This window comes from Ylistrum balloti, unplaced genomic scaffold, assembly GCF_031769215.1.
Source record: "Ylistrum balloti isolate Yb309-2 unplaced genomic scaffold, AGI_CSIRO_Ybal_v1 Utg370344, whole genome shotgun sequence".
Lineage (NCBI taxonomy): Eukaryota > Metazoa > Mollusca > Bivalvia > Pectinida > Pectinidae > Ylistrum > Ylistrum balloti.
The window spans coordinates 1,922,026-1,938,228 of NW_026782247.1; the positions used below are offsets into that span (position 1 = coordinate 1,922,026).

Here is a 16,203-nt window from a genome sequence, read left to right on the forward strand (position 1 = left end):
GGAGGCTTTTGTCTTCTATGTAATCAACAGCCAGCAGCATAATTTGTGAAATCACAATAGTCGCGTTTGATTAATCAGTGCGATATTGAGAAGATTGGATAACGAATTGCCTGATGCCAAACCCAAACTATTTATATCATCCGTCGATAAAGTATTTCCCATAATTCCTTTCTCTTCATACAAAATGGAGGACCTTGTGGTCGAGGTCTGCGGCGCTAACGGTGCATATTACAAGGTATTGTAGCTGATATTTGTTAATCAAATAGTCTATTCCTTGATATGGGTTGTATTTGAAATATCAATTTATTCTTATGCGATCATGTTGTATGGAATTTAGTGACGATTTCCCGTCCTATGTACCGTTAGAAATACTTATGTTCTCAATAACGTTGTTTTCAGTTTGGCCGGCAATCGGCGTCTCGTTTCACTGTAAGATATCGTTTTACTAATGATACTACTTTAAGTATAAAAGAAAAAATGGTGATTGTAAATGATGTTGTTTATTATTGGATGCGTGGTTTATTTCAGTTTTGTTATACTTCGCTAGATTTGCTCTACATCAGTATGAAACATGCCCAAATGATGAGTCACGTTTGTATCTTTCTTATCTGTTGATTTTCCAGCTTCCCCAACATTTTCTTGTCATCGATCAGACTGCAAATATTCATTCCAATAGTATGAGTCTGATTACCAACAAAGTTATTTTAATGGAACCGAGAAAACAAAACAACGAAACACATGCTACGAGTTTCAATATTTTAATGGTTCCAGGAAAACAAAACAACAAAACACTTTCGTATTCGTTGTAAGCCTAATTTCTGCGGTTACGAAATTGGTGGTACATGATTTTGCACACCTTAGCAGGAATCCCTGTATAATTGTAGATTTATTCTCTTAAATGGACCGATCATTTTGTAAACATTGCTTTGTTATCAGGAATATAATGTGTTTAATTTTCAATTATAGATTGTATGTAAATAAAAACAATCATTACTAAAGTGAACAATGAAAATACAATAAATGTGCATGTACACTTTGAGCCTGCAATTTAGCACCTGTTGTTGCACAGGACATTAACATGGCACATGGTTTTGAGCAATTGCAGGAAAGTCAATCTACAGAAATAATTGACCATATATTAATTGGTGTATATATAGTAACACTGAAAGTTGAATTAACTATGTCAATGTTTAAAATCATCATCATAAATACCCAGTGACATGGAGCTGTAACTGTCATCCATGAAAGAGAAAACCCCGAAATGTTTGTGATAGTGTCTACATATTCTGAGGACTTAACGACGCAACAAGTACATTGAAAATGTCATTGCAAATGGGGCATAGTAAAACACCATTTGCAGGTAGAGTTGTTATTGTTCTACAAAATTTCAAATAAAGCAGATGTTGATAATTAACTTGTTAAAAAATCTTTACCACAAAATGCTAAAAACTTTTGCGGAAAAAAATGCAAATATATGTGCTGCATAAAATCAACTGCTTTGTAAAGTTGTTAACTTTTCCTGTAATTAATCATTATGTATATAAGCTGATTAAAATAATTCATGATACTGTGTCTTGATAAAAAAAAATTAAAAGCATTAATATTAGATTGTTGCTCATTTTTCCAAATATATTGCACAAGTAAGAAGTCAGTGCACACATTAGTTTGATTTTTATAATGATATAAATAACGTGAAATATATACCAGCTAGGACTGTATCGCCATTACAGATATCTGCCAATTGTAACAAAGATTTGACAGGTTCTGGATTTTTTGGTTTTTTTTTTCATAATAGTCAAATGAACATATTATGTCAAAACAAGACTAAATCAATATGCCTGGCATTGGAGCTTCATTGTTAAAATTGTTCTTCACTCTGCTTGTTTTGTAAACATTTTATTTTTAAAATATACCAATCATTTATAGATGGGGCTGAAAAGGGAGAAATTTTGGGTTTTGTCTTAAAAAGTTACACCTCCTACAGTAATAAACAGCCATGCTGATTCTTACCATATTTGTTCTGAAACATCTTTAATTGATGAAGGCGTTTACATTTTAAGTTGGCAGTTTATCTGGGGCTGGGTCAAAAGTGAGAAATTTGAGGTATGCTCTTCCTTACACTTAACTTCCACCTTGGCAGATTCTGCAATGAGATCAAAATTTGCATTTTTCTTTGGATGACTAAAACAATATCTGTTGACCATATCAATGTCTTTTATTGAAAATCGACTGGATTGTATTGTCTTCTCATTGGCATATTTTGTTACATCATAATTGTATGTGTATATACCAATCAGTCAACATTGATATGGAGAACAGAATGATGGGAATCAGTTTCACTTGGATGATCAATAATTGAACACACAACATTGATTGGTTATTGATTATAACCAGTTTCCTAATTCAGTGCAAAATTAATTTCTTTTTTGTATTTTGAAAAATATTGTCAGCTGTACCATCTGCCATTTTGAGTTATCTGTATATTGTATTTTGAGACCATATTTCTCTACTTTTTAGTACTGAACACAAACAATTTAACAGTTGTTAACATGTTTCATTTCCTCATTCAATTGTTTACTATCAATGAACTTCTTGGTTAGGTTAAGTTACCAAATATATAGTTTTATGGTGCAAACTAAAATTCTACAAACACTTCTGGACCTATCATATAGTTGGATTTTTGAAATTGTCATTGATGGTTGGTTTTATTATATATTTTGACACTTTTTGTCATTGTTGTTCATCATAGGCTTACAATTGAAATTAGAATTTTGTAGATTGCTGTACATGTTATATGTATGTACACCCTAAAATCTTCACAGTGTTCAGGCAGTCAGAAATTAAAATGATTGTAAAACGATAAACAAAATAAAAAGTCCTAGATAAGGTATGTGCACATACCAGAAGATTACCAAATTAAAAGATTCATGTCATATTGATACACATTCAGTCAGTTTGATTGTGTAGAATTACACTTCTTGTTAATTTTTTTCCCCATTTCTGGATAGCAATATCCCTACATCTCCAACTTGTGGTATCTACATATCATTGTTGATTCAATATTCATGGGCCTGTTCCCATTATCACAATTTTCCTTCCTGCAAGAAGTTGTCAACTGACTGACAAACTTGTAACACAAGGGTTCAAAAGATGCAGGTTGATGAAAATTATGGGGTAGTTTTATGGGCACCATAGTGATCTCATTTAGAAAAATTCTATTTCTTTGTACAACATGAAGCTGGACATATTTGCTGCTCATTAGCTTGCTTGTTGGCTCCATTGTATACCTTGTTCTCATTTGAGAACATGGCATTACTTACTTGGATTGACCAAGGTTTACATGGCAGGTGTCATCAATGAAGCAGAAGATGCTTACTCCCCTAGGACACATGGTCTTTTTCTTCATGTACATTTTCAGGAGTCTCCAGGTACATCTTTCTTTTGTTCATATTTTGCCCTGGTTTTATGGAATTTGAGTTTGAATTATGATTAGATTGACATGTTGATATTTTCATGATGTGTTTTGACCTATACATATACCTAAACATGGCTGAAACATGTATTATGATATATATGGCAATAAGAGGGGTAATGACAATGCTTTAATGTATGGGTATTTACACTGTTGCTACTTTAAAGTTTAAAACTTACGTAAATGACACCAGAGCATTAGAAACAGGAACCCTGAGTCTTTTACAATATGTCAACACACACCATAGAAATATGATTTAAAGATCTCTAACCATCCTGTCTTGTGGAGAATTGTGGGTTTTGTAGCATATTTTAAAGTGAACTAAAGGTATACTTTCAGAGAATGATTTTTATAGAAACAAACAAAAGTAGTTTTAACAAAAGCTTGTTTTGTTTTCAGTAAATTATTTTTCTATCTAGTATCATTGTACATGTCATAAAATATTTGTTACATCCGCTCCTTTTGAAGATATCTTCAAATCTTGTGTGCTGCATGAAACAACAAGTACATCAATTGAAAGTTCCTCAAATAAGGATATACTTACCAAAACATCTTGTAATATTATCAAATGTATGTTTCTATTTTAAGTCTTATTTGGCATTTACACCATGCCATTTTTTGGTGTCCATAGGCGAAAGCAAGAATAAATTTTATCTGTTTTGTTCAATGTTATGAGACAAGGTGAATGGATTAAGATTGAAAAGATCAATGAAATACGTTTACGTTTCAGAAATATACATTAATTTACATTTAAAACATTTTGATAAATTAGCACCTTGATGTAACATTCCATGTCAAATGATACATCCAAAGATATATTTAGAATGATGTTAGCTTGTGCCTTATTTCTTATTTTCTGCCATATAATTGGGTTAGGGTATATCATTGTGGAAGTGGTTGGTGTCCCAATAATAGCAAATGCAGTGAAAAAAAAAATGCATGTTTTAAAAAAATTAAATCATTTAGCACTGGTGTAAATCATGTCATAATGTTACGTTCTGGCCATGTAGACTAGAAGCGATTCATTTCTTATTACTAGTATATTGGTATATGTGTTTTATGACATCATGTCAGAGGTGCGTATAACAGATCAGTTTCCAGCTGTTTAACGGGCATCTGCACTACCACAATGCAAAAGATGGCCTGTACAGTGGAGAAGCAGTGATACAAGACCAATGCTATGTCCCAGACATAAGATGAATATGTAGGTCAACCATTGAAAATGTTGTTAGAAATGACAGAATTTATCGGGAACAAATCAAATATAGAAGTCACTGAATATTTGACATATTTTACCACAACATGACAGTTGTAGATCGACCATCGATGAAATAATGTCATGTAATATGACCAATTTTAGCAGAGGTTTTCTATATTGTTTGTTACGTCCTGATGAATAACTCTCAGATGTGACCGATATGTTTGATTCTTAGTCTCATATAACACAAGAAAATCCAAAATACACAAGAACAACCTTTTTACATTGAACACATGGCCGATTAGAAGCATGTGTTGTATTATATCATAGGTGAAATTCTTTATACTGGTAGATACCGTATATTTGATCAGTTGCAATATAGAACAAATGCATCTTCATCTATCTATTAGTTCTCCAACAAACTTGTTGATTGCAAAATTGTTGTCTTGTTATATCTGCTAATTTTTTCTTGTAAATAAAACTGATTTGATGGCCTAAGATTGAAGTTACAAATATTCATGGCAATGCCTTATTTAAATAATTAGTAATTTTTCATGAATTTGACAAAAAAAATTACCGGCGAAGAAAATATATTTCCAAGTGAACAGCTTTTGGTGTCCTGTTACATCAAGGAACTGTACATAAACAACTGTATATTCTCCATCATTTAAAGCAGAACTATCTTCTCCTGGATTGGTCAGGATGCAACATCATTTTATAATGTAAAATCTACTTCTTCACGGTGTTTCATCTTGTTATGAATTTTCAAAGATGGCTGTCCCAGATGTAACAAATATTTATGAACTGTCAAATGAATGTTACACCAAAAAATGCAAAGATATTCTTTAGAATTACTTTAGTCTTAAATAATCATGATACAAATATACTGGTAATGCCAATCCCTGGATTCTTTTATATTGGATTGATATAGAAAATAATACAAAAATGTTTGGATATAGTTTTGTGTGATGCATATTAAGTGTATGCAAATGTAAGTAATATTCTTAAAGGTCATTGAAGTATATATAAGATGATGACAGTATTTTTTCTGATTGTTTTGGGAACTTGCTACCAGCTAGAAATTTGTAATATGTTGTGCAGGGAAATTGGAAATTTGAAGAAACATGGACTGCTCAATTTCCCCACATAGAAATAAGAGATTTCAAAGATTTGAGAAATTTTGATGACTTCATTGCAAAAAATGAAGAACATTTACAACTTCCTTGGGAATTCGCAAATGAGTCCTAAATTCCAGTCCAAATATAAAGACAGGAAAATCACAATTGACTTGTGTAAAAATGTTTTTATAACTCTTTTACATAATTAGTTGATGATGACATACATACACACTTACAGTTAATGGTAATCTAGTGATATCAGTACATACATGTACACCAAGTGAGAAACAGATCACCACAGATTATATAGCACAGGCTGCATGATCGCTACAGTCATCATACAGAAGTTATGCCAAAGAAATACATTCCAGAAACAACCAGCATGGAAAACAAACATATTAAGTGAATCACCACCATATCAATGGCTGTTGTTGGTAATCAAACTCAACCTTAGTGATGCAGACTGACTCAATACTTCCCTTTGCATGTATGAAAAGATGGGATCACTCTGGGGTTAGATTTAGGGTTTTTTATCATGGTTTTTTTCCAAAACTCTTATTGAAAATTTCATAATGTGCTATATTATTTTAAAAATTTCATCCACTTTCTCCAAAACCCTGAAATTCTTCCATAATACGTATAAATGATCCAGTATTATGACCTGAACAGATATTCATGTTGAAATTCTTGTAGAATTAATCAAAGTTTTCTTTCAGTCTAATAACTTGTAAACAAGATCATGATTATAATCATATCTTAATCATGATCAGTTGACTGTCCAGTAGTTAATGGCCATTTGAAAGAAAATGAATTGATCAACAAATTTTAACACTTTCAACAGCAAATTGAGTTCATTACATTTGTCGAAATTGAGATAATTTAGACAAAATTACCTTTTGATGTTATTTTGTAATGTCTTTCAGAGGGAAAAATAATAGAAACTGAACAATAATGAGGTAATTGTCTGTAAATCTAGATGCACTACCTTGTGTCCGCATTTGTAACAGATCTAGGCCAAGTTCTAAATCATAATTGTATCACCAGCATGATTGTAAATATTGTACATTTCTGATGTTGACCACTTGTAAGCAGAGTATTTTAAACTCAGAGTGTCATCAACCTTGAATTAAGTCTTTTATTATTATAAAGAATACTTCAGAAGTTGGATGTCATAATTACTACATGTAATTAACAGATGTCACCACTCATGTTATTGTCAGTAATTAAGTTGATTCCTGGTTATATATAATTAGATTTAGCTTTATTTTGTACATAACAATAAAACATCATTTACCTCAACTGTGGTAGATTTTTTTATACATATGGTAAAAGTCTATTTGGATGGCCAGATGCAGTGGTGAAGTGGGTTTGATTCCCTGATCGAACAGACATGGAGGTATGGGGTCACCAGTCTGACCAAGAGATAAATCAAAGTGATATTAAAGATAATGGTTAATGTTGAAACTTCCAAGATTTACTCTAATTGGGTAACCTCTAATTGGCAAGTGGTGGTTTACATGATCAGGGCCTCTTAGCCTAGTCAAAATTGATTTTATTGAAAAAATTAAGTTAGTATCTCAACAAATTCTAAACCATATAGCAAGGGATGTCGTAAGGAAAAAAATGTTAAAGAAATGATAAAATATGATTATTTTGGACTATATAGGCAATGTATATTCAGAGTATCCTGGAAGGCCTCTTGTTAAGTTATTTGAATTGGTAGTTATATATAGCAGGATTAATCATTAAATAGCCATGCACTTTGATTTCCAAACACTTGAGCTTGGTTAGGGTGTGAGCTGGAACTGTAGGTGTAGCTCCTACAGCCTTATAAATAGATCTTCCAGTTTTATTTTGAGGGTCTACCTACATACAGCTGGTGTATCCAGATTGTTATGAGGTCTCTATGTGTATTAGACCTCTCCTGTGTATGTCACTCTACCATATGTATTTACTCTAGAGTTGTCTGTACATAAGTTGTCTGTACAGTTACTGTTCTCTTTACCCCCGGGGCCCCCATGGAGAAACACACTACAATAATTTCTGTATCTCTGGAAACCAGCTCTGATTTCTTTATCTCATTTTCCTGCAGAAGTCTTCTTTACACACATATATTTGTATTTATGGCTGTAAATCAAGCTCTATAAAACACAAATCTCTAAATTCATGAAGCTGATCAAATTATTAATACGTACTGCATTCAGCACTTTTTTTCTGAACATATATTTACAATTGCATCTTATATGTATTTATATATGTATTTTATGAAAATTGCCTTTGAGTTTTGACTGAAAGAACTCCTAATAACGACATTACAGACAAGGTCATTTGTATGTGTAATTCTGCCATTCTCTCTATTTCTCAAGCTAAGCCTAAAATAATATTATCTTCAAGAAATGCTTTTATAATGAATATGCTTTAGGAAAATTCTTACCTAAATTCTGTGTCCAAGGACATTGACAATGTTACAACAAAATAATCTATATTCCAAATACATACCAATGATGGATTCTAATACCTTTCCACCTTTGTTAGCTATAGGTTGTATTCTGATCTCTCCTGTCTAAGAGGCTGCCTCTGTTCCCTTTAAAACAACCAAATTCTGTCCTTTATCATCTTAGTTTACCAGTCCTTCATTGACTTATCAATAATAATGTTTCTTTTCTAATATATCAACTTATCAAGAGTTTTTTCTGAGGGCTCTGTGGGGTTGAATATGAGCCACATTCCCAATTGCATTGATTTCATAATACAGTATTGCCAAATTCCCAAAATGTTCACTTTACGACTTAATATTTCCTTTCAAACTGATCAATTTTCTTCCCAAAATAAGATGAGGGCATTTTCCCCAAATGAGAAGAAAAAACCCCCACAGAAATTGTAGTATTGAAAATGATTCCTTTTTTTTAATATCTTTTTTGTTCGATCTTCAGTGAACATGTCAGATCACTTATCACTAACTTGAGCTCTTATCTTATTGTTTAAAGTTCCTTTCCATCGCCTCTCATTCTTCCTTCTAATTTGCAGATTCAGAAAAAGTTAAACTTGTGTCTATGCCAAAATAGGTCTATACAGATTATTGCAGACCACCTTAGTCTGAGTATTCTGTCTTTCTCCTCCTCCGCAACACAAGTACAGATGTACTACTCTTATAATTGCTTACATGTACCTAAATAAGATATCTTTTATGTCCGCAACCAATGGTTGTACCATACTGTTACAATGTCTATCCATCATGTCCCATTATTTATTTATTTAAGGGTTTTACACCCACTATAATGGCCTTTTGGCCTTTCATGTCCTGTTCCTAATCATCATGACATATCTTGAAAATCTCTCAGCAGATTTAGTTCCTATATTCGCTATAGTATTATAACATCAATTTCTACAACTGATCAGATTCTGGTTGGTGTATATATATATAGGGTATTAATGTTTTTAATGACATTTTATAGTTACTGATTAAGTGTGTATAATTCTGTATTTATAAATAATCACTGTAGACTGCCAATGATTTAGTGTGTATCTGTATTTATATCACTGTAGACTGTCAATAATATCCTATGCATACATGGATCGTTCAGATGGCATATTTCTTTACCTAAATCTTGAACTGGTACCTGTTTCAGTTATCAAGTTGCCTGACCACATAGGGATGGTAACAATCTGAAAGACAGAAAACCAGTAACTAACTAAACTAACCCAATCGATAAGGGATCAGATAGGTGTTTTAATGATGATACTCCTATTATGATTTGGAATATTGGCATTGACAAATTCCAGGAGAGTCTATAATTACTTTTCTTTCTTTTCCAGGCTTACGTGAAGAATATACATGAAGAAACACTGAGTGTGCAATTTGAAAATGAGTAAGTTTTTTTATTTTGTCGTTAGTTTTATAGACTGGTTACATGGGGGAATAGGGGAGAAAGGTTGTATCCTGGGTTCTGTCCACAGATTGACACAAAGTGTTTAAAATTGATTCTAAGGACTGCATGTACTTACTACTCTGTTTACCTAAATGAATTGTCCTATCAGTTAGGGGCAAGTTGAGCCCATTATTGTCAGCATAATATGGCCAGATGGGATGTCCTGCGAACATTTCTGGATTATGACATTTCAGTGTGATGACACTATAAAAAATCCCTCAGTGGCCAAATCATCCTGGCAAAATGTCTCTATTTGATAGCTATTGCACAATTTAAAACCCTGATCATAGAAATGTCAATATGATATATATGCCAATATTTAGAGATTATTTAGAATATGCCAGTGTTTAGAGATTATGTAGAATATGCCAGTGTTTAGAGATTATGTAGAATATGCCAATGTTTAGAGATTATGTAGAATATGCCAATGTTTAGAGATTATGTAGAATATGCCACTATGAAATGCTTGACATTGTACAAATGACATACACTTTCATTGGAGTGAAATTCGAGCATAATCACTTCTGTCATGAGATGCAATTGGAATACCATAAGACAGAGAATGCAAGAAAGTGATCAATATTATTCCCTACCCATTCAGGTAAGAATAGTAGTGTTCTAAATATATACTGGCACTTGTCAGTCCTTGTTAATTAAATTACCAGCAAAAAATAGCTTTAAATTACCAGCCAAGAAAATAAAAATAACCTAGGGTTCCAGTTCTAGAAAAAGTTATTAACAACCCAAAGTGTGACTGTAGAATTTGTGCTGTCAATATGAAAAATTTAAGTAATCATTATCACAGAGGTGGAATTTGCGCATGAAACTAGAGAAAAACCTGCTACTGAGCCTTAATTCAGTTTGAATAATTTACAAGTAACTCATGTGTAAAACAATTTCCCTTAGTTTGTTCTCTGTTTATAATTGTATGTTGAATGGGTACATTTCACAGGTCTTTTATGAGGCTGGTGACAATGATACATTATAATAAGGCTGGTGACAATGATGCATTATAATGAGGCTGGTGACAATGATACATTATAATGAGGCTGGTGCCAATGATACATCATAATGAGGCTGGTGACAATGATACATTATAATGAGGCTGGTGACAATGATACATTATAATGAGGCTGGTGACAATGATACATTATAATGAGGCTGGTGACAATGATACATTATAATGAGGCTGATGAAAATGATACATTATAATGAGGCTGATGAAAATGATACATTATAATAAGGCTGGTGACAATGATACATTATAATGAGGCTGGTGACAATGATACATCATAATGAGGCTGATGACAATGATACATTATAATAAGGCTGGTGACAATGACATCTTATAATGAGGCTGATGAAAATGATACATTATAATGAGGCTGGTGACAATGACATCTTATAATGAGGCTGGTGACAATGATACATTATAATGAGGCTGGTGACAATGATACATTATAATGAGGCTGGTGACAATGATACATTATAATGAGGCTGGTGACAATGATACATCATAATGAGGCTGGTGACAATGATACATCATAATGAGGCTGGTGACAATGATACATTATAATGAGGCTGGTGACAATGATACATTATAATGAGGCTGGTGACAATGATATCTTATAATGAGGCTGGTGAAAATGACATCTTATAATGAGGCTGGTGACAATGGTATCTTATAATGAGGCTGGTGACCATGGTATCTTATAATGAGGCTGGTGACCATGGTATCTTATAATGAGGCTGGTGACAATGACATCTTATATTGAGGCTGATGACAATGATACATTATAATAAGGCTGGTGACAATGATACATTATAATGAGGCTGGTGACAATGGTATCTTATAATGAGGCTGGTGACAATGGTATCTTATAATGAGGCTGGTGACCATGGTATCTTTTAATGAGGCTGGTGACAATGACATCTTATATTGAGGCTGATGACAATGGTATCTTATAATGAGGCTGGTGACCATGGTATCTTATAATAAGGCTGGTGACAATGGTAACTTATAATGAGGGAAGTGACAATGGTAACTTATAATGAGGCTGGTGACAATGACATCTTATAATGAGGGAAGTGACAATGGTAACTTATAATGAGGGAAGTGACAATGACATCTTATAATGAGGGAAGTGACAATGGTAACTTATAATTAGCCTGGTGACAATGGTAACTTATAATTAGCCTGGTGACAATGGTAACTTATAATTAGCCTGGTGACAATGGTAACTTATAATTAGCCTGGTGACAATGACATCTTATAATGAGGCTGGTGACAATGGTATCTTATAATGAGGCTGGTGACCATGGTATATTATAATGAGGGAAGTGACAATGGTATCTTATAATGAGGCTGGTGACCATGGTATATTATAATGAGGCAGGTGACCATGGTATATTATAATGAGGCTGGTGACCATGGTATATTATAATGAGGCTGGTGACAATGATACATTATAATGAGGCTGGTGAAAATGACATCTTATAATGAGGGAAGTGACAATGGTATCTTATAATGAGGCTGGTGACCATGGTATATTATAATGAGGGAAGTGACAATGGTAACTTATAATGAGGCTGGTGACAATGGTAACTTATAATTAGCCTAGTGACAATGGTAACTTATAATTAGCCTGGTGACAATGGTAACTTATAATTAGCCTGGTGACAATGGTAACTTATAATTAGCCTGGTGACAATGGTAACTTATAATTAGCCTGGTGACAATGGTAACTTATAATGAGGCTGGTGACCATGGTAACTTATAATTAGCCTGGTGACCATGGTAACTTATAATTAGCCTGGTGACCATGGTAACTTATAATTAGCCTGGTGACCATGGTAACTTATAATTAGCCTGGTGACCATGGTAACTTATAATTAGCCTGGCAATCTGATAGTTTTGCATTTTTTATTCAGTCTTTTTTTTCTTTTATTTTCTTTTTTACATTTTTTTTAGATGTGTCAACAAACATTTACCTGTGCATTATACAGGAGTGTACTGAAATAGGCATACTTGTATTAATGGCACTTGTATCTGATCTGTATGATGAAAAAATGATCAAATGATAAGTCTCATAGATCAGGGGAATAATGGTCTGGTTTTATACAGACAAGTGTCCTTATAAGGTTACTTATATAATGGAAGGAATGTATATGTGTTGTCTTTAACTTTACAGTTGGCAACCAGAACAACAAATCAAGTTCAACTGTGCAAGGCTGCCCCCGAAGTTGGTTGTGAAAAGGACTGATTATGTGGAAGGTGAAATGGTGGAGGTAAGAATGAAAATAAGGGCACATCTTTTTAAAATTTTTCCTCGACGAAGATGATTCATCATGATGTTGATTATACAAACCCAGAGAATTATAGCAACTTGTAAATCAACCATACCTGAAATACTAAATTTATGAAACAGTGGTAAACTGATAAAATTTACAATTGAGATAATAAATGAGGTAAAGATAGAATTTAAACTGGTAGAATTTCAAAATGAAATTTGTCAAGGCCAAATTACAGAAAGTTGTCATAAACAGAGTGGTTATTAATTTGTACCAGACTACCAGGTGTATTGTAAATTACACTGTATGTTTGGAAGGAGGAGGATGTTTCTATACGTTCTGTATAGACTGAAAGGTAATTCCTTTTAGCAAGTAGTTACAGTGTTTTTTCTTCATATAAGAAAGCATTTGCAGAGATATCTGATCAGATAGATAAAAAAGGTGGAAGTAAAAGTACAGGGTTACGTTGCTTATGTTGTCTGTATAAACACTACATATACAGGTAAGGACAAAATCTAATGGAAACATTATGAAATTTCTTTCATGTTTGATAGTAAACAACTGAGATAAGATTATGACATTTATTGTCATTGTTATGAAATGATGATAAATACCACATGTTTGTTGGATAAGTTATGCTAATGTTGTAATCTTGTAAACATTCTCTTTATCTTGAAGATTTATGGGGATAAGATCATGTTTTCAACACTGCTTGTGTTATCAGTAAGAATAATCTCTATCTGCAGTGTTGCCAGTAGACGTAGAGCCTCTCACTAACATGTCTTGTTCTCGTGGTTATGGTTACACTTTTTATGCTCCTGGAAGAGAGAACATATAGTCGCTACTTTGTCCGTCCATTTGCTTGTCTATTTGTCCATCTGTCCATCATGATTTTTTATGTCTGGACAATATCATCAAAACTATAAGCACTATCAACATGAAATTTGATAGGTAGACAGAGATAAGGAGAAGTGCAGTAAACAAGAACCATAACTCTCTTTTACAAGTGTTAGGAGTTTTTTTAAACACTTGGTGTATACATGGTAATACTAAGACAATGTGCAGTATACCAAATTCAGGGTCTACAACTTCTTTATTACAGAATTATTACTTTTTTATTAAAATTTGGTTCCATTAATGTTTTTTTTTTTAATTTCACTGATACACTTGTCATAGTAAGAAAATAAAGGACTGTGTTTTCTGTATGAAGAACTATTAAAATTTTCAACACCAAAATAAACCTAACTAATTGTTGCTTATCACTGGTATTATGTACAGTAAAATGTTAACAACTTAAGTATAGATGATAAAGATGGACACTATAGTTGATAAAACCCTAATTGATAAGGGAACTTAATTATGTAAATGTTGGTTATATGGACACTTCATTAAAAGATAGATTTTTTGTTGGTATGGATGCATACGAATATAAACTTAAGTTTTTATGGATACGTTACATTATAATGTGTAATGTTCTGTTAGTATGGACAGTAAATATAAAGGACAAATTCTTTATAAATCCTTGTTATAAACAAATGTTTATGTTGACACTGGTACTGGTACTACAGACTCTAGTTTATAAATCCTTGTTATAAACACATGTTTGTATTGACACTGGTACTGGTACTACAGACTTGAGTTTATAAATCCTTGTTATAAACAAATGTTTGTGTTGACACTGGTACTGGTACTACAGACTCTAGTTTATAAATCCTTGTTATAAACACATGTTTGTATTGACACTAGTACTTCAGACTCTAGTTGATAAATCCTTGTTATAAACACATGTTTATATTGACACTAGTACTACAGACTCTAGTTTATAAATCCTTGTTATAAACACATGTTTGTACTGGTACTAGAGACTCTAGTTAATAAATCCTTGTTATAAACACATGTTTGTATTGACACTAGTTTATAAATCTTTGTTATAAACACATGTTTGTATTGACACTAGTACTAGACTCTAGTTTATAAATCTTTGTTATAAACACATGTTTGTATTGACACTAGTACTGGTACTAGAGACTCTAGTTAATAAATCCTTGTTATAAACACATGTTTGGATTGACACAAGTACTACAGACTCTAGTTAATAAATATTTGTTATAAACACATGTTTGTATTGACACTAAATCTTTGTACATGTTTGTACTAGTTTATAAAGACTCTAGTTTATAAATCCTTGTTATAAACAAATGTTTGTATTGACACTAGTACTGGTACTACAGACTCTAGTTTATAAATCTTTGTTATAAACACATGTTTGTATTGACACTAGTACTGGTACTAGAGACTCTAGTTTATAAATCTTTGTTATAAACACATGTTTGTATTGACACTACAGACTCTAGTTTATAAATCTTTGTTATAAACACATGTTTGTATTGACACTAGTACTGGTACTAGAGACTCTAGTTTATAAATCTTTGTTATAAACACATGTTTGTATTGACACTAGTACTGGTACTAGAGACTCTAGTTTATAAATCTTTGTTATAAACACATGTTTGTATTGACACTAGTACTGGTACTACAGACTCTAGTTTATAAATCCTTGTTATAAACACATGTTTGTATTGACACTAGTACTGGTACTACAGACTCTAGTTTATAAATCTTTGTTATAAACACATGTTTGTATTGACACTAGTACTACAGACTCTAGCTTATAAATCCTTGTTATAAACAAATGTTTATGTTGACACTGGTACTGGTACTACAGACTCTAGTTTATAAATCCTTGTTATAAACACATGTTTGTATTGACACTGGTACTGGTACTACAGACTCTAGTTTATAAATCCTTGTTATAAACAAATGTTTGTGTTGACACTGGTACTGGTACTACAGACTCTAGTTTATAAATCCTTGTTATAAACACATGTTTGTATTGACACTAGTGCTGGTACTACAGACTCTAGTTTATAAATCCTTGTTATAAACACATGTTTGTATTGACACTAGTACTTCAGACTCTAGTTGATAAATCCTTGTTATAAACACATGTTTGTATTGACACTAGTACTGGTACTAGAGACTCTAGTTTATAAATCTTTGTTATAAACACATGTGTGTATTGACACTAGTACTACAGACTCTAGTTTATAAATCTTTGTTATAAACACATGTTTGTATTGACACTAGTACTGGTACTAGAGACTCTAGTTTATAAATCTTTGTTATAAACACATG

General features: G+C 32.5%; 1 protein-coding gene across 4 annotated transcripts in view; it reads left to right on the plus strand.

Annotated features, from left to right (window-relative positions):
• Positions 1–48: 48 nt before the first annotated feature.
• The window catches only part of LOC132553712 (RNA-binding protein FXR1-like), a 37,667-nt gene continuing 21,512 nt past the window's right edge, over positions 49–16,203 (plus strand). For all 4 annotated transcript variants that reach the window (XM_060217981.1, XM_060217983.1, XM_060217984.1 and 1 more), the window contains exons 1-3: positions 49–235; positions 9,605–9,657; positions 12,909–13,005. In XM_060217981.1, coding sequence (XP_060073964.1) covers positions 185–235; positions 9,605–9,657; positions 12,909–13,005 — 201 coding nt within the window. In that variant the 5' untranslated portion in view covers positions 49–184. The remainder of the gene's footprint in view (positions 236–9,604; positions 9,658–12,908; positions 13,006–16,203) is intronic.